This window comes from Brienomyrus brachyistius, chromosome 20, assembly GCF_023856365.1.
Source record: "Brienomyrus brachyistius isolate T26 chromosome 20, BBRACH_0.4, whole genome shotgun sequence".
Classification (NCBI taxonomy): domain Eukaryota; kingdom Metazoa; phylum Chordata; class Actinopteri; order Osteoglossiformes; family Mormyridae; genus Brienomyrus; species Brienomyrus brachyistius.
In genome coordinates, this window is record NC_064552.1 from 8,383,752 (window position 1) to 8,407,366 (window position 23,615).

General features: G+C 41.2%; 1 protein-coding gene across 10 annotated transcripts in view; it reads right to left on the bottom strand.

Annotated features, from left to right (window-relative positions):
- Positions 1-20,343, bottom strand: part of dlg5a (discs, large homolog 5a (Drosophila)) — a 47,338-nt gene extending 26,995 nt beyond the window's left edge. For 2 of the 10 annotated variants that reach the window (XM_048987303.1, XM_048987302.1), the window contains exons 1-3: positions 19,524-20,343; positions 8,119-8,196; positions 525-593 (exon numbers count right to left, since the gene is read on the bottom strand). In XM_048987303.1, coding sequence (XP_048843260.1) covers positions 525-593; positions 8,119-8,196; positions 19,524-19,824 — 448 coding nt within the window. In that variant the 5' untranslated portion in view covers positions 19,825-20,343. Of the gene's footprint in view, positions 1-524; positions 594-755; positions 1,077-1,099; positions 1,608-8,118; positions 8,197-19,523 lie in introns of those variants that run through there. The other 8 variants (XM_048987312.1, XM_048987311.1, XM_048987304.1 and 5 more) reach the window with 7 other exon arrangements.
- Positions 20,344-23,615: the final 3,272 nt, after the last annotated feature.

A 23,615-nucleotide genomic window follows, 5' to 3' on the forward strand; every position in this document is an offset into this window, starting at 1 on the left:
TAGCACCTTTAAAGGCTACAACATATTCTTTGCATTGGGAGAAGAAAACTACGATGGCAGCTACTGACCACTCCCACAGCATCACACAGTCACCCAATTGTCGACATTGGCTGAGATAATCGTTCCTATGCTGTATTGCTGCAACAATGTAAATTACGTTCAACGTATGTGGCTCCCTTCAGCCAGGAGGACGACAATTTACACCTCATCTGCTGTTGAATAACGACATTTAAATTATAGCCCTTGAAAAAAAGACGATCCAGGGTTTTTAGATGCATCTCTTTTTGGTAAAAAAATAAAAATAAAAAATAAAAAACACCATCATATATTATACTTGCAGCAGTTCATATAAGAAAATTACAGACATATCATAATACCGAGGATCGTGTGTGTGTATTGAACCATTGGGGGCGTACCAAATGGTTCGGTAATATACTGTGTACCATAACACCCCTAATAAAAACACACTAGACTAACACACATCAACCATGAAACATTCAGCTGAATTTGAACCTCATACCTACCTACACTGCTGAGCGAGCTGCTGCTTTCAGAGTCAGATGGCATCGTGGACAACACACTGTACGTAGAACCTTTATAAGAGCGAGAGGAAGAGAGAAGGTTAGAACATAACCACAACACTGCAAAACAAGCTTTCCGTCAAAACCCAAAATGTACAAATAAAATGGAATGGATGGAAAATGGGATGACTGGAATATGAACCTGCAACTTTTGTGTGGTAAAAGGCTACCAACCAAAGTTGTCCAAACAGAGAAAACCCCCTTCAAGGTCTCATACAAGGCACTGGTTTCCAAATTCTGAAAGCTGAATCCCATTCAAAGCCAAACCAATGGGTTCTTCTGCAATCCACTAGCCTTTTCATTCCGGCTAAATAATCATTTATGATTTCTTAACGGAGTATAACATATCCCCAGTGACTATTTTTCTGTCATCGCTCTAAAAGACCAGATGATCCAATTGACGACTTCCTGAGCTGGGTGGGTTTCAGCAGGGAGCTTTGGCTTTACCATCAGAGTGCCGGCACGGCTTACAGTACATGAGAAACCGAATGACGCCCAAACAGAAGAGTCACACTTACAGGAGAATTCCATCTGTTTAAAATGGCCCAACGATGTTGCAAGCATTAAAGAGAAATAACAGCATATTGACCGCAAACAGAGCGCCTGCAATTCATCATATGGAGAGAGGAAAAAAAAATAAAAATCACCACACTCTAGTATCACCAGAAACTCGAGCTCCAATTCATGCCGGAGGTCCAAAGTAGTAAGACTTACAGTATTTCTGGCATTACAGACAACACCGATATTACACTGTCAGATCTTCCCTACCCTTCCATTTGTAATCCTCAGTTTCCCATGAATCCGTGCTACTTTGAAACCTGTAGTCTAAATGGTGGCGAAGTGCTGCCAAGGACCATACTGTGCTCCATATGGCGCACGAAACAATCCCCGAACCGTATGAGCAGGGAAAATGGACGTTACTTCATGGTTACTCCTACTGCAGCAACCATGAACCTTCTTCAGTGTCTCCTTCAACAACCCAGACCAAAATCACAGATCCATGATCAAAATATATCACAGACTTTTATACCTAAAGAAATAAAAGACACAAAGTTAAGCTTTTCTATAATGGCAGATGTCATATTAATGACACGAGGCAAGCAAAGGGCAGATGCTAGCTAATGCCAGGTGATCCAAGCTAGAGAGTATGCATGGAAAAACAGCAAGTTATCTACATAATATCCTCAATGAATGCCCTTTAATCCGGTCAAAAATAATAAAGGTAAAACAACACAACCCATCTTTCCAAGCATGTATCTATTTAATTAAATAGCAAACCACTTTTAAAACCCTTTTAACAAAAAAAGAGCAAACAATAGGAATTCCCTTATTGATACTCTTGAAAAGTCAGAGTGAACAGTGCAGCTTAAAGCCCCCACCCCCACCAATACACACAAAAAAAAAAAACAAAATCCCTCCTACCCAAAGGATACCCTGGGGCTGTGACAAGGCACAGACTAATTAACTATGAGACATTAAAGCCTTGAAGCTGTCGAGGCAGGCCCACGCAGCAGCTGCAATACACCCAGCAAGGCCTTGGGAAAGGGGGGGGCTTTCATCTCCTCTGACAGACAGTGGATCTGCCCCTGTTCCAACAATACTCCACACAGTCACTTTCCAGAAAGCTCTGAAGCAACACAGCAACCCCCCCCCCCCCTAAGAAATGCAGAATACTCTGAACAAAATAATAAAGATGAGGTGGTGTGGGGTTCAGCGGGTTAGGATGCTGTACTCGTTATCGGAAGGTTGCCAGTTCAAATCCTGCAGCTGGCAGAGTGATGTCATCGGTGAAGAAGGCCCTTAACTCCGAATGCTCCAGGGACTGCCTGACCCAGCCAATAAAACAGCGGTGGTTCTCATCTCCAGTATGGAGGACCCACTGTTATTGGCTGATTGAGAGGTCATCCCAAAAACCCTCACCCATAGGTGCTCTTCATGGATCAGGTTCCCTACCCCTGTGCTACATAAAATGAACACAGTTCACATTAAGAGAGCTTTCTGTGCATTTGCTCTACCTGGTTACCACTGGCTCAATGCTGTTTCGTGTAAAAGGAGGTGTCATTAGACTTAACACTGCACAAGACATGGCTCATTTTAACCTCTGGTATATGGGCAGCTCACTAAAAACACCACCTAGCTGAATTCCTAGCCCAATCATGAGACAAATTAACTATCCTTTAACAGGGAGATCTAACAGAAGTAACTGTCACACAAATCTAGTTTTTACCGAATTTTCCAAACAGACAACTGCTGATCGGTTACTCAAAACTAAAATCTGAATGATCTAAAGTGATAACTGAAAAAACATAGTTGCAACCAGAAACCAAGTTACTTATGTCATTGGTGAGAATATATGGTGCGAAATATTCTTTTCTGAATGCTGAGCATCGTACGACGGTTCCACATTTAAAAGGACCCAAAACATAGGATTGTGCCGTGCATTTGCACACACAAAAAGAAACCCACAAATACAGTTCAGCGTATTAAAATATGACATCACTCCAAAGCAAACGAGAAAAGCTTTTCAAGCACTAAATAACTAGGTCAGTGGAGGACTGTGCCTTGCCGGGGGTAACTTCTCTTTGAAATATGCACATTTCATCCTATAACAGTCGCTGCTTTTTTTTCCCTCCCCTCTAACCAACACGAACCCGATGGCAGAAACTCGCAGTGGTTGTGTGTGTGTCTGGACACCTGAACCCACTTAAAAAAATACCTCATTACAAAGACACGCCTTAAAATATTTATCAGCCTCTATATTATGTATAGCATTCAATCACATAAATTTGTGCTGTCTTTATGTTTTTTTTTAAAAAAAAGGAAAATACCCAGATCATTTATTCTAGCCGCACACACACACACACACACACACACACACACACAGTCGGAGGACTGCTCCATTTACAAACGACCAATAAAACTGTGAGCTCACTGGACAGAAAGAACAACAAAACCACTGCAGAGCTACAGTGCACTAGTGCGGACACAAGCTCCAAAGGCTAATGCTGGACCATTCCCTTCTCCCCACTAAGGCTAGTAAAGGTATTTCTTCCAAGACGAGAGGATCAAGTTTGTTTTCCTGGTTTTCTAAATTACCTTCACCAACTCTACCAGGATGATCGTGACGTGCAAGGAGCCCTGAAATGCGACTCATATCAGCCTAACCCAAACCATGATTTACCTTCTCAGTACAGCTCAGTACCGATACCGGTGAGCCATTTCCCTGAACAGGCTCCCCGGTCACAGCCCAGCATTCTCTATGATCTACCCCAACATACAACCTGCAATGATTTAGCCTGAAATGCTCTCTGGCCACTTATGTTCGTATACAACAACAGAAAAAAAAACTATTCTGCTTTTCAGCACTAATTAGTTTCTGCTCTGCTGTGGGTGGAATTGCTGATTCAACTTTTTGTCAGCAACCTCTGTCCCTGATGTAAAACCTCGTACTCGGGATAAAGAGAGAGCCTGACAAACTGTTCTGTTTACCCACATCTCAGGACACTAAATCAAACCGACTCTGGCAGTTTCTCACTTGCTGTAGGAGCCTTTGCTGTGAGTAAGCCAGGCTCAGGCCAGTTTTAATCAAAGTCCCCCTTCCCATCAGACAACTGTGAAGGGGGGGTAATATGCCTGCAGAGCAGGGGCATCACATGGATCAGGCGTTCTTTGTTTCCTTTGCCTGCAGTTTCCCATGAGTCTGTTTGGCTAGACATCCTCACAATGGGCAAGGTTCACAGCAGCCAGCCACTTGCTGCTTCTTGGCAGTCATGTGATCTTATGCTGTACGTGGTTCTTCAGCACTGAACATGAATGGGCAGTTGTCTGCTGGCGATTGTCTCCTTGAGAAGTCCAAGACGTTCTGGCCCCCCATTTCTCCACTACACAGCCTTTTGGGCATCGTGATCCCAGATGCCACCCAAGGTGAAGCACAACCTCCCACATAAACACTGACTAAATGCGCGCAACTGTACTTAGCCGCTGAATTCTAGAACAACGTATGCCTATTGTGAAACCACCATGGCCACCAGCCAATAACTGCAGAAATTGTATGATTGAAGACCGGTCCTCTAAGGGATGTTGCAGCACTAAATACCACCCATTCTGCTTCTCTGTGGTTTTTATTAGGGCTTGGAGATCTCCTCCCTTACTTTTCACATTCCAGTCCTCCATCATCTCCCACATTCCAGGTTTGTACATACAAAGCTGCCGTACCTCCCATACTGATGAAGGAACACATCTGGTAGACCTTACATTAAAATCCAATTTAACATTTTTCAAAGAAAAACTTTAAGAAGATAAGGTTTAAGAAATATTAAGGTGAGGGATGAGGTGGCCATCGATCCCACATGAATTGACAGGTCGCTTACAAGGCACTGTCTCAAAAGTAAAACACCCCAGGACTTTCTCATGGGTTTCAGGACCCATAAATAAGGGACCGTGGGAATGGTGGGTTCTCGATATTAAACACCAAGATGTTCTCACTATAATACACGCCGCATTATAACCACAAAGCATGAAAAGTCAAGCAGTCACAAAAAAAAACTGGTTAAAAAACCCTGAAACATAAACCTAAGATATACAAAGTTTGTGTGTTCAAAGATTTAAATTTGGAACTTTAATTTTAACCTGATTAACGCATCAACTCCAGGTTCACAGACACCAGACAATAGAACCGTCTATAGCAAGAGGAACTCAGACGCAACCCTTCAACCTTGCCACTGAATCTTCTACAGCCAAAGGCACAGGATATTATTTAGCTCCCTAGCAGTGCAGTTCTTCCTGTTTTGTTGCATCATAAAACCTCACTAAGGCTGACCGGTGAGGTCACCGAGTCTCTCCTGCATCCTTATGGGAAGTGAAGTTCTCACAACACAATGGCGGCCATTTTCTGTAGTGCTGTCTTCAGCACGCCACAATACTTGCTCATTTTATATTAAAAAAAAAAATACATACATGCACGACAGCACTAGTGAGGAGAGAGAAAGATCTAAAAATAAGGCACAATAAGAAGCTTTCCTTTAAAGAGTTGTCAGGGATTATATAAAAAAAAAAAAAAAATGGTTCTTGATATGTCTGAACAGCCAGAGTCACTGTTTAAGTGAGAAACGTTTCTTTTCAAAAGAGTAATAGTGACCTGACCAAACAAAAATGCCACTAGTACACAAAACCCTCAGTTAATTTAAAAACTTTAATTATAAGATGAAAAGAGGCAGCAGTTTCATTCGCTTTCAAAGCAGGCCGATCACTTAAGCACAACATTACTCTCCTGAACGGGAATTGGCCATCTTGATCACCTGTTACCAGGTGCCAGCAACCTGGTACAGAACTGGTGTCTTTAATGTGCATATTAAATGGGGGGGGGGGCGTCAGAGACATGGCAAGGATGTCTAGCTATCATGAGTGTCAAAATTTTGCTCCCTCATTCTCTGCACCAACACACAGACAAAACAACAAAAAACAAATGTGCAAAAAAGGGACAGATCTGCCTCCATCCACCAAACAAACGTGGGCCACATTTGCAAAAAAGCACAGTTTATCCATAGCAGGGGCGTCACAGTGCGTGCATTATGCTGCAATCTCCAGCACCACTTTGCATATGGCTTTCATCAACCACTGGTGAACACGGCAACAGGCACACAAGATGGATTAGCTCGTCTTCACTAATTATATATGGCAAAAATAGAAGCCTTTTCTGAAGAAGTGTACACAGCATATGCAACCAATCATCACCCAGCATCACAACTTGCGACATTAAAGTTACAACTGCATGTCTTTATGTGCACAATATCCAATAAGAGTGTGAAAAAGAATCACAACTCAGGGACGTGTAAAACAATGATGCATTATGCAATATGTAATATGCTGTAATATGACGCATTTCATCATATTATCAAATGAGTAAAATCATTCGTAGAACAGGGCACCATACTCGTTTCACTCCCACCCGCCATGCACATTAAACATGAGCCCCATTATGACATCAAAACACAGATTAATGGAATAAATCAGCCTTTCAGGATCAGCTAGCGGCAAATGTACGTTCGGTGATAAAAAAGGTTAAGCGCTCAAATGGAGTGGTGGAAATGAAATGATTCTGCACGTGGTGAAAGGTCATGTGACTGTATCGCAATGATTACAATATCAGATGAAACGGACAACAGAGTTGGCAGTATGGGCACACTGCTGGTCCCAGGTCAGTAGGCTGTGGCACCCCCCGGGCCAGGATACATGCAGAGATACGGCGCGGAACGGACTCGTACAGCCGTTATATCCTCTCCTGCGGCAAGTCGACCCACAGCTGTTGTACAGTAACTGGCCCTCGAGATCCTGCAGATTGGCACTGGGTCTGAGCTGATCCCACACATGTTCGATTGAGGAAAGATTGGGGGACATGGCTGGCCAAAGGAGGACCTCAACATGACACAGCCAGTCCATAGACACGTGTGCCGTGTGTGGATGGACGCTGTCTTGTTGAAAGACTGTGCCAAGGTGCTGTCTCAGGAGGGGTAAGACATGCAGATGCAGGATGTCACCCACATGTGCAAACCCACAATGCAACCCCCATTAAACTCCGTCAAGTGCTGATAATGCTGTCTAATGCGTATAAGGAGCATCCTCTGTGTCTGGTGACTAGACATGCAAGCTCCTTGAAAATCGAATCATTTACATGCCCATTGCTGATCTGCACGTGTATCAAATTACATCCAAATCGGACCAGTACTGCTGGGTGCCTAACTATTTTGTCACTGAGTGTATGTTGAGGTGTTCCTATTCTGGATGCCAAGTGCATCAAGCCATATTTTTTTATTTATTTTTTTTTTAAAAAGAGGGATATGCACCTCAGGTTATCCAGCAAAAAGCCTTGATTTCTCTGCAAAATGCCATTTGTCATCCAGACATCGTGTTTGCACGTAACCTCAAAGTACTTCAATCCGTTGCGGAAACAAGCAGCAATACTATGGCAGGGTGTGGTTTATTTGTGAGTCATAGCACACCCACGTTTTATTATGTGACGGTGCACTTTTAGACATGCACAGAGGATAGACGTTTAATAATACCAGAAAGTACATCCAGCTTAAAATGAAAGGATTTCCATTCAGCTAAAAAAAAAAAAACATTATATCTGGGGAATTTTGAGTGTTAAATTGAGGAAAAGCCAGTCAAATAATCATTTGTCTGTATTGGTGATAAGGGAGTGAGCGACACTGGAAACATTAAGAGAAAAGCTGCCTGATTTCCTCCCCGATCCATTTTCATTAAGCTACACCTGTTTCAGTACTTCCTCCCACACGATAAGGCATCAAGGCTAAGAGCAACACAGAAAGGCACACAGAAAGACATGAGGGTGGAGTTTTATACCACATTAGCCTGTAAATCATTTTTCTGAGTATTCAACCAGCTTTGGACTTCATATTCTGCCGTTCCACAACCTACGTTTGAGACTTAAGAGTCACCTTCTTAGCACATTTTCACCATAATAGCAAAAAGACACTTCTCAATAATAAAGGGGGGTTAATGTCACATAGAAAAGTACCTGAAAATGTGTTAGATGTTTTGCCTGTGTCATCTGACGAAGTATTACATCTTTGCCACTCTGGCCAAGTGAATTTCTCTGGGGAGAGAGAGAGAGGGGGAGAGAGAAAGAGAGAGAGAAAGAGGGGAAAGAAGTATTAGGTGAGTACAGCAGATGTATTAGTAAATTGTAAGTGTTGAAGGTTTGAAAAATGAATAAGCTGAGTAAAAGAGAATACATGCATTTTAATTGATGTTATTTGAACAGTTTTAGGTAGAATGACAAATTTTCCTTCCATTCAAAAGCATCTTGTCACAAATGTAAAGTAAATGAATTAACCATGAACGAGACCTTTCCCAAAACCTTTAACAACAAAAACAATATTATGAACATGCAATTTACAGGACAAAGAAAATTCTTTCACGCAAGTTCTGAGCTTCATCCATCTATAAATCTATAAAGATTGCAGGCTTCATGGAAAGTTCCCCTGCAGACTGGGGAGGAGGGGGTGCATTAGAAGTCAACAAAAAGCCCAGGCGTGTTTACTCGCCTAAATTATTTACTACCGTTGCCACTAGAAAGACAGGAAATGCTCTGGAAAGCCAATCTATTTACTAAAAAGTCTGACAAGGACATAGTCAAAGAAGCAAAAGTGTGGTGCATGCAGCTCTGGGCAGTAACGCCTCTCCCGAGGTTACGATGGGGTTACATTCCGATAAACCCATCGTAAGGCAAAAAATGCATTTTAACACAGTACACCTAACAAACATAGTTTAACCCAGCGTTTCCCAATCCAGTCCTCGGGGAACCCCGAACGGTCCATGTTTTTGCTTCCTCCCAGCATTACATTATATGGGATATGGTACACAACATACCATGAAATAAACTTGCAACATTAATCCCTGATAGAGAAGCATTCTGCCTCTGCAACGGGACAGCTTTCAGCCACGGAGCTTTCCAGACAGCCTGCACTGCACTGATCACTGCAGAGACCGTCTGCATAGAGCTAACATTTGGTGCAGTTAGACCTTAAGGCCTTTCTTTGCGTGTCAACACACTAGGTTTTTTTTTTTTTATTTCAGTAAACATCATGTGTAAGTACACATAATTGGGGTTGGCTTTCTCCAGAGATGTCTACAAATTCAGCAGTAGCGCTGATATAGTGCTGTGTGACACAGTTCAGTAGGCTACTGCCTTGTTTTAAAAATAACCATCTTGTGCAAGGATTAACTTGCAGAAAACAAATTACAATGCTATGCATTAAACTAAAAATATCTTACACAAAACAGGAAGTTAAAAAAAAAAAAAAAAAGACTAATATAGTCCCCTGAGGATTTTCCATCTGCAATTAGACTGATAAAGAGGAGGTCTGACTTAGATGTGCTGAAGCCTGTGGACAAAAATATAATCCAGGAAGGTTTCAGAACATGTCATTCAAGGGAAAAATCCCTCTGCTGTAGCATACAGATGCATAAAATAACTATCCTAAGGCACTTCGAAGTTCAGAATAAGTCTATCACAGCCATTTACTTCGTTTCTCCTTCAAAATTCAGAGGGGGATTAAGCTCTGCAGCACATGCCACACAGCACAAGGCTGAGTAACGTCATGTGACCGAGCATTTCTGCAGGAGAATGTAAGTGACACTGTCTTATGGGGGGGTGGGAGGAGTTTAAGTGGCCCGGCTCTCTCAGCTGACCGCTGCATTGGAGCCTCACGGGAACCTGCTGATGTCCTGGCAGCCCACATTCAAAGATGTGCCATTCCACCCAGAGAGACTGGCTCTTCTGGACTGCGCTTTGTAGCTTTGCAGTGTGACAAACAGCCATTGGCTGGCAAACGTGTCTATTGGGGGGAGGAGGGCTCTCTGGCCTCCGTGCTTCCTGGGAAGGATCAGGGAAGGGGGGAGGGGTAGGCAGGGAAAACAGGAAATAAACAAATGAAAACATCGGGATAGACTAAATCTGTTTCTGATAGACAAATCAAAAAGGTACTCTACAGAGGGGGGTTAAAAATTTCAATGGTGAGCGGAGGGAGGATTTGAGTGCAATGTTTAAATTTAGGCTGAAAGGGAAAGTTCACCGTATCAAAGATTTAAAATCCAGACAAAAATGAGTTTGATTACATTAAAGCTCAAAAAAATAGAGAGTAGCTGAAACATTAAAATCTACAAACTGGAAGGATTGTTTGACCAGAGATGGAATGTGTGTGGCAATGGTTAAAAGCATTAGCATTAACTCTACACACAGAATCTAAGTGTAGTTCTACAGTGTCGAAACATGCACACTGCTTCCAGAAACATCTCTCTCAAATGGCTCATACAGCAATTCCATACTTACTAATCTAGCACATTTCAAGGTTGTGGAAGCACTGCACATAATCTGTTGTGTTTTTGTTCTTTTGTATTTTGGTGGAGGGAGAAAGCAAAAATAGAATGCTAATACTAATATTACCGCCATTATTCACAGGAGATGAAACTCCCAACAGGAATAAGGAGAGAATGTTCGGTTTTATACGCAGTAACACCACCATAATGTTACATCCTTAATCAACTCTACTGGGCTTTTACTACCCTCTCCCAAAATATTACTCATTACCCTTTTCCACAATACATATCACTAAATGGCATCTTCAGACCGGAAAATAAAAATTAACCACAGTAATTTTGCGGTGGGCTCATAGAGGCTGTCTTTTACTGCTCCAGGCATGCAGGTGACTGAAGATAAAAAGGTCGTTTCCGTCTCCCGGGCAATGTTGACGGTGACATATGTTTAGGGGCTCCGTAATGAAAGGGCCCGTGGACACGTTTAACACCGGTGTAGTCACGCGCGATAAGAGCATGCGCTTTGATTAAAGCGATTTTTTCAGGATGCTCTCCGTTACGCAGCTTTATCTGATCTCGGCTCCTTCGGGGGAGTTGGCAAGCCTGACTGTCTTCCCCCGAATGCTCACTTACGGCGCAATTCAAACGACCAGGTCAAAACGAAACACAAAAAGCTTGTTGTTTCCCTGGCCTGGGCCCTCCTTTCCGGGGCACAGTAGCAAAACCAGTTAGCCCAGTAGCGTGGGGACTACTGTAACCACGGCTCAGCTTCACAGCCTCCCATGAACCGGTGGTTAATGCGCCGGTGTAGGGTTGCAGCGCCATGCTTCTAAAGGAGGGGGGAGCTCACGGTTCAGGTGCGATGGGACAGCAGATGCCGGGATTCTTGGGGGCGTGTCATGGGGCTTCCGCAGGGCCCACTGGGCCGGAATGAAGCGTGGCGTTCTCCACCCAAAACGCCCCCAGCAATGATACATCTGCATATTAACTCAGAGGGCAAACAAAAAACTGCACGCAGACGGCAGCCTAGCAAAAGTAACACAGACGGAACATAGTAACTCCTGGAGTGATGCTGACCTGAACTAGACACCAAGAGCTTCAGAAGTCAACATCTTGCAGCAGATTTCCCTCCTGCCCCCTTTCTTAAATCTAATTAAACTGTTGAACAGAAGGGAATACATATTTGAAAACAGAAATCATCAATTACATGACCACTCTTGGGATACACAGGCTTGTACGCATATCTTTGTGGGGACTGTCCATCCATTTCTTCGCAAAACTTCTTAATCCCAACAATGACAACCTTAACCCTTACCCAGCTCTAACCTTAAGTAACTAAACGAAATGCAAAACTTTTGGCATGTTTAAGTTTTTGGCTGCATTCACAGATTTTAGAAAACCGAATTTCCTCATTGAGGCCAGAAAAGAAATGTTCCCCACAACATCAAAACAACAGGTTTTAATCACGTTGTGAGGACATTTGGTCCCCACAATGTAATACATCCCACACACAGTCCAAACTCGAAAAAAGAAAGAAAAACCTCAATAAGGAAAAGGACCTATAGAGGGGGGTTTAATGAACTGAAAATAGGTCAACAAGGGTGGGGGAAGGGCTGCATGCGTGAGACACGCATCTCAACCCAACATTGCATGAAATATTTCACAGTGGAACAAAATAGAAAAACTGTTGGCTTTTATTCAACTCAAAGTCCAATAAAAACACCTTTGTTACCGATTAACGTACCACAGCAAATGGTGAGCAGAGCACCAAGCAGGGCGAGACACCCGCTGAACTTATGCGTGTGAGAAGATGTTAAATATAACGCTGCGCCATTCATAATCTGGGTTGCCGCGCTTGTGCAATCGAAGGGGACAGGCCAGAGGGAGGCAGGAAGAGCAGCACTGCGAAACAGACTGGGAAAAGTACAGCGGAAATTGGTGGCTAGCAGCAATCCCAGCCGTCTGTGCCGAGGTGCTCGCTGCCAGGGGGGTGGAGCCAGCCAGGTTTGTTTTCCGGACACTTTAGGTAAATTATATCAGCAGAATCGAGTGAAAAGGAGGGGGAAACCAATCAAAATAAGCACACTTAAATCCAGATGGCTGCGGGAAGCCTGTTGGTACGCAGATTAGAATCATATAAACGTGAAAAGTACTGCCAAAAAACAAAAAAAGACACTAAAAATGCAAAACAGCGGAAGACAGCGGTGCATTTTTTACTAGTTCATTTTATGTTACTTCACTCCACAGAAGAAAAGCTCTCTGAAAACAGCTCCCTAGAAAAGTATCCCATCCAGAACTGGGTTCCACGAAACCCCTATAGACTAAGGGAGTCTAGCTGCTGTAGCTGAGCTAAAGGCAAAATTGTTTCCAGAGGAAACCAGTTGCTAGACGAAAGAGTCATTTAACAACAGAAATTGCAAAACACAGTTGAAATGAGTCTGTGGAACGCAAAACTTGTAACATAGCAGATGAGTCCCAGAGCAATGATGTATTTTGGAATGCATAGTGAAACTCACCCGCAAACCATTAAAAAAAATGCTCAGCTTTATTTACAGGTCAACAAGGGCAATCGGCAGTTCCTAAATTCTAACCACTAGAGGGGAAATCCATCTAATCACATACAATTATGATTTCAATGATTAAATATATATAGGAAAACAATGTACATGCTTTTACAGTTTAAAACTTCAAATAAAAGCTATTGGAAATACAAAACAGAAGAGCATGCATTAAAGGATTACACAGGGCGAAATCTATACTATAAGATTTACTATATTTTGTAAAGTGTTCAACATGTATCATACTACTGGTGACAGATGCAAATTTATATTTGTACAAACGTTGAATTTGTAAAATGCATGCAAGTATAAACTGAAGACTGTCAAGAGATTGAAAACCACCACACCACACTTCCACTTCGTTCCGCCAAGCAGATACTGTAATTATTTCAGCTGGCATAGTGCTAGTCAATGTGATGGTGCTCATACCATCTTAAAAGGCGTACAGACAGAATAAGAAATCAACAGCCCTTATTTGCTAATGTGCAGATTGTCTGAAATTCAGACACTAGATGCATGGTTTTCCCTTCTCTTACGTCATGTGCATTAAGGTCAATGCAGGTCACTGCCGTTTCATTAAGCACTACTTGAGAAGACAGGGAGAAATTAGCCCAGAAGCTCCTAATATTTTACTGTGAAGTTGAAATCAATAGACTTCCAGCAAAGGAAGGATGATGTAACCGATTCACTGCGGTAACCATGCAGTTTGTCAGCTGGTCTACATACACACTAATTTCTTGTTGTCGCCCAGCTTATTCTTACTACTGAACCAGATGGATCAGCCTTATTATGATCTAACCCATTTTTTGCTTAAAAGCATAAACAAGTACAGGGGGAAAGTTACTGAATAACTGAAAAATATAAATACAGGACAAGGGACTAACAAAAACAAAAGTTTAGCAGAGCCTAATTTTGAAAATGTTCAATTGAGAGAGACATACAACATAAATTCATATTTTACTGCTTGGAAAATCTTCAGACAGGAGAGCCCACACAGATTCTTAGTTAATTTCACATACCACCCTCCCCCCCCCCCCAAATGATAAACTGGAGATAAAATGGGGTAAGAACAATCAATGCAGCCTAATTTCAAACTTATTTATACCCCATATACAAAATTATGCGCAAACATACTTAAATATATGGTTGAAACCATGGAATGTTCCATGCTTATTTACTAGGTCATTACCATTAACTGCTCAGTACTTTAATTGCAACAAAGGTTTTGAAGATAAAAAAAACTAAGTTGCTTCATAGTTCTGTGGTGAAAATGAGATCTTCCCATCTGTCACTGGAAACACACAACTTCCTAGCGAATTTTATGTCCTGTCTATTAAGGTCACCAACAATCCCTTTATCGTTCTGTGCGGTTCCAAAAACAATTCCGGTGTTATTGCAGTTATAAGTGAATTTAATTTTCAGAATGAGATCATCATTAACTAGTTCACAAATGTTGTAGATGTTATCTGGTCCAAGCTTTTCTACCGTTACTTGCAATAGCCGGGAGGAGAAAACTTTTCACTGAAGCAGATGACCAAACAGGAGCGTGTCTTTCATCATAATAAAAACAGTTTTAGTGTCACAGAAATATTCCCCTTTGCTAGAATATAGATCAAAGATGCAAAAAAATTCCTAACAATTGCATGAGATACTTCACAGCTTTCTGATACAATCAGACCCAGGAGGTTTCAGATTCTACCCTAGAAAATTTAAGAAAAACTGTGTTATACATTTTAAAAGAAAATTAGACTCTCATTCTACACTACAGCAGAGTCAAACGTTAATTCCACAGATGACTGCATGATTCCCCATGCTTTCCACCTTGACCTATACTGGACAAGCAGTTACTAAAAAAAAACTGACGTTTACACATGATCAGGTCATTCCATAGGGCCCCGTGAGGCAAACCTGGGTGATTCTTTCACTACATCAAGCACTACCACTCTGACATCTTCCTGTCAGCAGAATTCAAATTTACCGTGGATCTACATAAAGCTCCACACCGTAAAGAAGGGTCTAGCCTTTGCACGCTGACATTAACTTTGGCTAATATGAATTTCCTACGCTTGGAAAGTCTCAGATTTATGAAACACTTCAGGTTGAAACACGGATAAGCGGGCACAATTCGCAGAAGAACGTAATCCGTATTTTTTTTGGAGATGAAGGTACAACTAAAATGGCTTGTTATGAAATGGCGCACATGCATACATACTGTCCTGCAATATTCTCCTACTCTTATGTTTCTGCAAAATGTTAATACCGCTAGAGATCAGCAGACGAAAGTTGCTTGGAAAACCAAGTATTTCAATAGCATTAAAGATCACAGCAAAACCCTTGCACAGACTTCCATCCCCAAAAATTCAAACATTAGTTACACTTAGAACTTGCAGTATGTAATGAGAAATCAATATTATCCTGCATACACTGAAAAAGGCGGCTCCGAAATTAGGTTAGTCTGTGGCTGCTACATTTCAAAATTCTCAGTATTACACTGAGCAAATGCTTGTTCACGCTATTGACAAGTGTGCCTATTCATGAATGAAAAAGGCAATGCAGTGCACCATAAGGTCTTAAAACATTACACATCATCTGCAATGGTCGAAACACACACTAGTTATCATACCTCACTAAATTCAGCATAAAAGCTTCAGAACACACAAGATGTATTTCATTAGAAAAGTACAATTTGAAGGCCTTTTAATTATCAGTTACTTCTTGTAAATGAAATGATCAGGAAACTGCACCAAGACCAAATCAAGAAGCAATAAGACTCAAAACATGGACTTTACAGGTGTCAATGAAACCAAACTAAAAAAATGTACATGCACTGTTGTTGACCATAGGAAAAGGATGCATTGCACATTATGTATAAAGGATTTGATAGGCATGTTGGGGAACCGCAAACATTAAATATACTTAAATATAAATGTAAATGCAGGGAAATCATAAAGAGAAATATGTAGTCCTCAAATCTGTCATACTGCAATTCACTGGTTTATTACCGGTAAACAACTAAGCAGGTGTTTAATAAACTACTCACAATTGTCATTTGAACTGAGGTCATTCAATAAATGTTTCGTTAGAAGAATGGAGAGATTACATCACTATGTAATTTAAAACCCACTGTCTTCATTTCATGGGTTGTGTTTTACTCACGCAAACAATTGCGGGCATAAATCTTCGCTCACCTTGTAATGAACGCAACCAAAATTATCAAAGGAGGACTGACATCAGGAACAGCAGCCTACTAACTGACCAATGCAAATTTCTTGAAAGAAATTCCAGAACTTTACCAATTTTACAAAACACCTTAAAAAAAACACTGGTTCTATCCCCACTAAACCTAAAAAAAAAATATTTTAAACCAGGTCACCCTGATCGGTTTCCAGCAACACACTTATTCTTGACAAGTTTCTGAATGTTGTTCAGAAAAACTTGTCACCTACGAAGTGCAGAGTGCCGCACCATCACTTTTACTTTTTAAATTTTAAATAAAGTATCCTCTCTGTTTGGGTTTTCATTAGCACACCCCAGATTAAAAACTAGAGATTAAAAAATTTATTATAATGCTAATATGGGTTTTATTAAGAACAATCATCATGTCTCACAATCCAAACCAATTTTCATCAGTCCAGCAGCATATTTAATATAAATTCTAAGAACAACAAGATTTTAAGAAAAAACAAACTTCCATTCCACAAAAAAGCATGAACGAATTAAGACAGCTATCCATATAGTCATTCTGAAGTATAAGAGGGCCTTTGTATAATCTATATGACATTTCTGTTTTGCTTTGACAAACTACTTGCGTATTCACTATGAAAGAGAATCAACGTGACTAAATTTACCAAAAGTTTTCCCCTTATTTTTCTGGGTCACAAAAACAAGCTGTCAGAAAAGAATACAAGTCAGTGCCACCCTCAAAGACAAGCCACTCCACTCTGCAAGAATCAGCCATCGCCACACTTGCATTTTATTCATTCACTTCTTCCAAGTTTCTAACACATCAACATCAAATCTAATCCTGGAATTTTCGAAACTACACCAGAATTTGACTTCCACCGCTAAATTTAAAAGTAAATATTTATTTGGTTTTGGATTGACTGTGTGCAACTCAAATGCATTTTTAAGTATCCAGTATTTAATCTGGAGAACATATTGGAAAGCAAATTATTGACATAGAAATGGATATTTTCACTATTTTATTGCCAAGTAATTTCAAAAACCTCAACCGAATCGTAGCAGAGGAATACAGCTATCAGACATTTAGGCATCCTGTTTCCACACTTCTTTATTACTAAGGACAGGTTGAGGGTGTAGGACAGCCACTAAATAATTAAGTCTGTAGCTACAGAACACAGGAGCAGAACTGAGAGGCTTCTTTTAACTTTCAACATACTACTCAGATCTACACGCAACAGATGACGTGACGTTCACAAATTTCAGAAATATCTTACCAGTAAAAGGGTATTGATTTTACCCTTTTCAGATAATGGAGAAGCACTTCCTAGATCAGACACCAGACTACTGTTAACAGCAGCGCCATCAAATATCATTAGAAGATTTTCCCTTTTTGTAATTTTCATTCAAAATATCTACAAAAAATATACAGATACGTAATGAAAAAAGCAAGGCCTTACTATGCCCCCTCCCCCAGGATTCCTTAAAAAGCAGGTAAATAAGGATAATGCAACAAAGATAGGCCACCACCCTCCATAGCTAGGCTTAGGAACTAGTATTCTGGTTACAGGGTTGGGCTTTTAAGTCTAGTTTTATAAGTTACCTAACATTTCAATCCCTTCTAAGCGGTACAATGGTTACAGCTAAAAGCATTAGGCATGGGCCAAAAAAAAATGAACCACACACACAAGATTTTTAGCTATATATCCCACTTTTATTTATTATTATTATTATTATTGAGACCTGTACTTTCCCATTAATAAAAAAAAATCCATTTCATATTACAAGAATGAGTATTCAAGAGTCACACTATAAAATTTCTACGGCATCCAGACCTATATCTTATATACAGACCCCAAGAGAGGCAGCTGAATTATTGCTATAACGCCCAATTATCACAGTTTAAAAAAAAAAACAGGCCTTCCAACGCATCAAAATATCTGCATGCTGTGCAAGTTTTGGAGCTGTGAGCTCCCCTCAAAAGTCAGGGACTGAAAAAATGATGGAAAGTATATCTGAAGAGATACAGAGCTACACAGCAGACAACAGATGACAGCTGCAGTAGGGACCAAAGCTACAATTTTAATGTATAATAAGAAAAAGACTTAAGATGGATTCACTACATATTAAGCATTAAATAACTAGTAGCTATTATTCTTACTGTCGGCAGAGCTGTACCATTTCCCACGAACTAGGTGGAAGTATAGGACAGCCAAACGTAATGTAGGTAGTCAAAAATAATGCGCAGGAAGGGGCTCTTGACGCCAGGGAATACAAGTGGACGTTGCCGTGACTGACCTATCTATGCTTCATAATGAAAAAGTACACCGAATGTCTCCTTCAGTTACACAGACGTTGTAACATTCATGTTGCGTAAAAATCAGCTTAACATAAGTAGCTACTAAATATTAAGTGTTTATTCCAGCTTGTTACTTCCTTTTAACATAATAGGAAAATAATCATATACATGGAGCTATATTAAGATTAAAATTATGTTAATAATCAAATTTAAAGACAAATGGGTTTTTATTTCATACAAACCTATAGCCGGCTATCCCATCCCCATTTAGGAAATCTTAATAGTTCTATACACAAGACCATCTAAACTTCACATGGATGCATAAGCCCTTTTAAACTGCCAATTAAATAGAAAATCACCTACATCGTATGAAGTGCATATAAAATGATGCTTCATTGGGTTAAAATACTGATATGAGGTTGCTGGAAAAATGTGTATGCCACAGAGTTATGGATTAAATACGCACAGCCTGTGCCAAAAAGATGCTTCTTTAACTCCCAAGGTTATTGGGCAGCACCTCTCCGTACAGCGCCCAGCCACATTTTTTTTAATGCCATGATTATACAATACCCAATCTTTGGCTCTGAGAGTTAAACATTTCATTGAGCACAATATTAATCTCAACACCCCTGATTTTATTACCTATATTCCCAAAAGCCACTGACGACTACATAAATCACATCATAACGTAAGATTTAATTCTAATTACCGTTTTTTTCGATGGGAGACATCAGGCAGAGAGGAAAAGTATTAACTAGCACAACGAGCAGTGTCATGGTCAAGTAAGAGTGTGTGTGTATGCATGCATGCATGCATGCATGCATGCATCCAGGCATACATGCATGTAGCAAGAAATGTAAGACAGTGTCGATTTGTACGCATTTAGGATGCACGGTTGTACTATCGGAACACATTTAAACCGGTCATGCATGCATTTGATATTACACACGCTGGGTTACGGGGTGGGTAGAAGAGCTGCCTACTAGACGTGTTGGAAAACCGTCGGGCGAAAAGGGCCGATGCCCGGCCCCGCTGGGTGCCGGTAATACCGGTCGGAGGTTGTCTCACCAGAGGAATGGTCCACAGGTCCTCCGCCGTTCACGAAGAGGGCTGAACACAGGTGCGGCTGGGTCTTCTCCAGAGCCACACACAGCTCCTGGAAATGGTCTCTCTCCTTATTCGCCAGCATCTTCAGAAGAAGGTCCACTTTCTCTGAGCTCGACGAGCAGTTGTTGTCCACTTCGTACCTCTCCAGCTGGCTCAAAGCGCCCGATTTGGCCAACTCCTCCACCAGGCTCTCCGCATCTGTAATGGACTCCACTAAGTTCTGGTGGCATTGCTCTAACAACTCTTTGTGCTTGGGGTCCATTTCTTCTCGCCGCGTCCTTCGCCCTCCTTCCCGGCTAAAGCGAGCAGAACTGCCACAGCGATTAACGCGAGAATTTTTCCTAGGGCTGGTCACTTTTTAAGAAAACGCCACCGCAGCCATTGCAATGAATGGCCGAGCCGAGCAGCTTTTCATCACAAATTGAAAGAGACACAAGTAGCCATATTTGTTGCCTACGGCTGTTGACTGCGCTAAGAAACAGCAGTACATTTTCCCAGCTCCCACAAAAAAAGTCCTACGCTTCGCCTTTTTTCCTAACTAGGTCCATCGTAAGCAGTTACAACTGCATCCGCCCCGCACTTTCAGTCTTTCACCCCCCACCTACTTCGCCAAAAAGAACAGCGAGAAAGTAGGGAAATTTTCACATGAGCTCCCTCAGAAAACGGCAAGCTCCGCCATGTCTCGGCAGCTGAGCAGCTGCTGCCCCCTGTCAATCAAGTTTCAGTATAATATCCATGTAAGGTAATGTGGGCGTGGCTTCCCACAGACACACCTGGCCCTCGCGCTACGCGCAAGTTCGGCCCTTTGACAACAATCCGTAGCGCGAGCTCTCCTGGGTGCAAACGGGCGCGTTCTTCCTTGACTCTACGGCGCTTCCATTCACTAAAGGGCGCCTGTCGCCTGTCAGCTGACACGACATACGCATTGTGATTCCAGCCATTCATGCTTTTCTCTGTAAGGTTCTTTGCACATGCACCAAGAACAAATTTAGTATTTAAATATCATAAATATGTATGTATTCATACGTATTCTATGAATAAAGGGACATTATGGTTTTTGTTTTGAATTAAAAAGCAAAAAATGCACTTATGAATATGTATTACATTTCGGTAGCATGTGCTGTGATTTTTATAATTTTGGATTTTGGTTATGGTGCCTTCATCTGTAAATGACCTATTGGTCATAGTTAAGTACGAACATGGGATCAGTATGTAACTGACACTTTTCTAACACGTTTCTGGTTAATTAATTCATTAAGTAAGAGTGTACTATATTTTTTGTGCCCCCTCAAGTAAAGTGTTATAAATATATTGATAAACATTTTACATATCCACCATAACATAATATTGATCAAGGTTGCAACATGAACTTTAATGGGAAATACTGAATCCAAATGCATGGTGGTGCAGTGGTTAGTATGTTCTCTCTGAGTCGTTTGGGGTTTCCTCGGTTTACTCCGGTTTCCCCCCACAGTCCAAAAACATGCTGAGGCTAATTGGAGTTACTAAATTGCCCATAGGTGTGCATGTGTGAGTGAATGGTGTGTGAGTGTGCCCTGTGATGGGCTGGCCCCCCATCCTGGGTTGTTCCCTGCCTCGTGCCCACTGCTTCCGGGATAGGCTCCGGACCCCCACGCGACCCAGTAGGATAAGCGGTTTGGAAAATGGATGGATGGATGGATGGATGGATGAAATACAAATGAGTACTGCTGCGATTGGCTGGCCCCCCATTCTGGGCTGTTCCTTGCCTCATGCCCATTGCTTCCAGGATAGGCTCCAGACCCCCTGCGACCCAGTAGGATAAGCGGTTTGGAAAATGGATGGAAATGTGAACTGACATAATTTCTCCCTCATATCAAATGATTATGAAAATAATGCAGGTACATCTATAGTCAGATATAGAAGTATCACCTTGTTTAATAATAACAGTAGAGGTTAGACCCTTCTGAATAACTCAGACTTCCAATGACTTACAATAACAATGATGCTCTTCATGTGTATTTGAAGTTGAGACATCGATGGATACTCCACGAATTAGGACCCCGGGTCCACTGAGAAAGCCAGACGTGCTAGGCTAATATTTGGGTAGGATCTAACTTTGCTGGGGTTTGCAAGTGTAAATCCAACGCTAACGGAAAAAGTAACCCCAAAAACCTGCAAACACTGTGATCCACTGTGGCTCTGCTACGATGAACTGCGCTGCAGTTTTTCACAAGAATGTTACTGTATTCGCCAATGATGACACTCTCAAAGTCTGGTGTTACAGTTTATTTTTGTAATTTCTTCTTCTATTATTATTATTGTTGTTGTTGTAGATGTTGTTTTGTTTATCTTCAACAACAACATCTACTCTCATCGTTGGATTATGGTTGGATCATCATTCTTGAACCTCTTCATCTGTCTTCCCTTGTAAGTTAGATGTTTCTAATTTAGCATTCAGAGTAATATACCAGACCATTTCACTCTAGACATGGCACACTTAACCTTAAATTTTGACCAGCCTACAACATGTTGTCAGCACTAAGGCATGGTTGGGCCTAGTGCTGGCTAACAGCACTGGTGATGTTATGAGTAAGTAGAATACATAATCAATGCAAGATCAAAAACTTTATTTTACCCATCCTTAACATTTCTGTTCAAAAGATGCCTTCATTGTGGATTGTTCCACAGACAAATTAACATAATCTACTTTCTTCTTTCTGCACAATGAGAGCTCCCCTCAATATACCTTATATCCTTTTTAACAAAAGAAACATGAAAAATGCTCTTCTGTCCACAGATACACACCCATTATTTTCATTTGATTGTCAGAGACACAATACCATTATAAATTTCATTAGTATGGATAAAAATATCGAATTCCCTAAATTATTTAATAATATTCTAGAAATACTGTTATTCATTTTTGAAGCATAAAATGCCCAAGTATACAAAATATTTATTGTTTTGACTGAGTAACAGAAAAGCCTTATATGATATGTGCAGCTCAGAGTGTTTGCTGCAAAATAAAATATTTTCATGCATTTTTTTAGGCTATTTGGGATATTTAGCTGTGCCTACTCGTTGGCTCATTGATTTGAAAAAATGTTAGCACTTTCAGTAAATGAAGATAAAAAGAGAAATGAAAATCCCACGACACTGTAAGGCTGTACTGGAAAAGTGGTTACGGAAAACTGGATGCATGATGGGAAAACCAAAAAGCCAAGAATTAAATGCCAAACCCAAAGGATCTGCTAAGCACCTTGCATAAGAAACTTCCAGACTAACTTAGCACATTAGGTAATCAGTCAGCCTCATAAAGTAACTGACCAGAATTTCTATGCAATGTCCAAACGTTAATGGTGTTTTTCTCCTTCTAGACAAAAAAGATTAGTTATGTCACCTACACTCTCGGAAAGAAAGGGTAACAGTTTGTACCTTTGCTTGTTACTGGGCCTGCACCCTTAAGGATCTGCCAACTGTACCCTAAGCTGTAGGTAAATGTACCTTTTAAAAGGTATAGCAATGGACTCTGAGGAAGGTTTTTGTACACCACTGATGGTACATTAGTGCTGTTCCTTGTTCGGGATGTTCCTCAGAGTCTATTTCTGTGCCTTAAAAGGTACAATTACAAGGGTACAGTCCCAGTGACAAAGGTACAAATGTTTACCCTTTTTATCCTTAAGAGTGTATTTTTATGTAAAACATACACTTGAAAAGATGGCCACTGTAATAATTACAGAATGTATTTCCTGTCACGATCGGCCGGTGAGATGGTTGATCGTTTGGGCAGGAGAGCGAGCAAGGAAACAGGCAGGCAGGCAGGCAGGCAGGCGGACTTTGGGGTAAACGGCGATTTAATCAAGATAAGGGCAGGACGGAACACTGGCACTGACTCTAACGAACATCAATAACAGACAAGGAACACAGGCAAGACTTGGACTTAAATAGACAGGACTGATCAAAATAACTAGACACAGCTGGGTACGATCAGGGAAGCACACATGGATAATCAGGGGGGTGTGGCACACACGAGGATCGTACGAGCTGGGTATGACATTTCCACCCATTTTA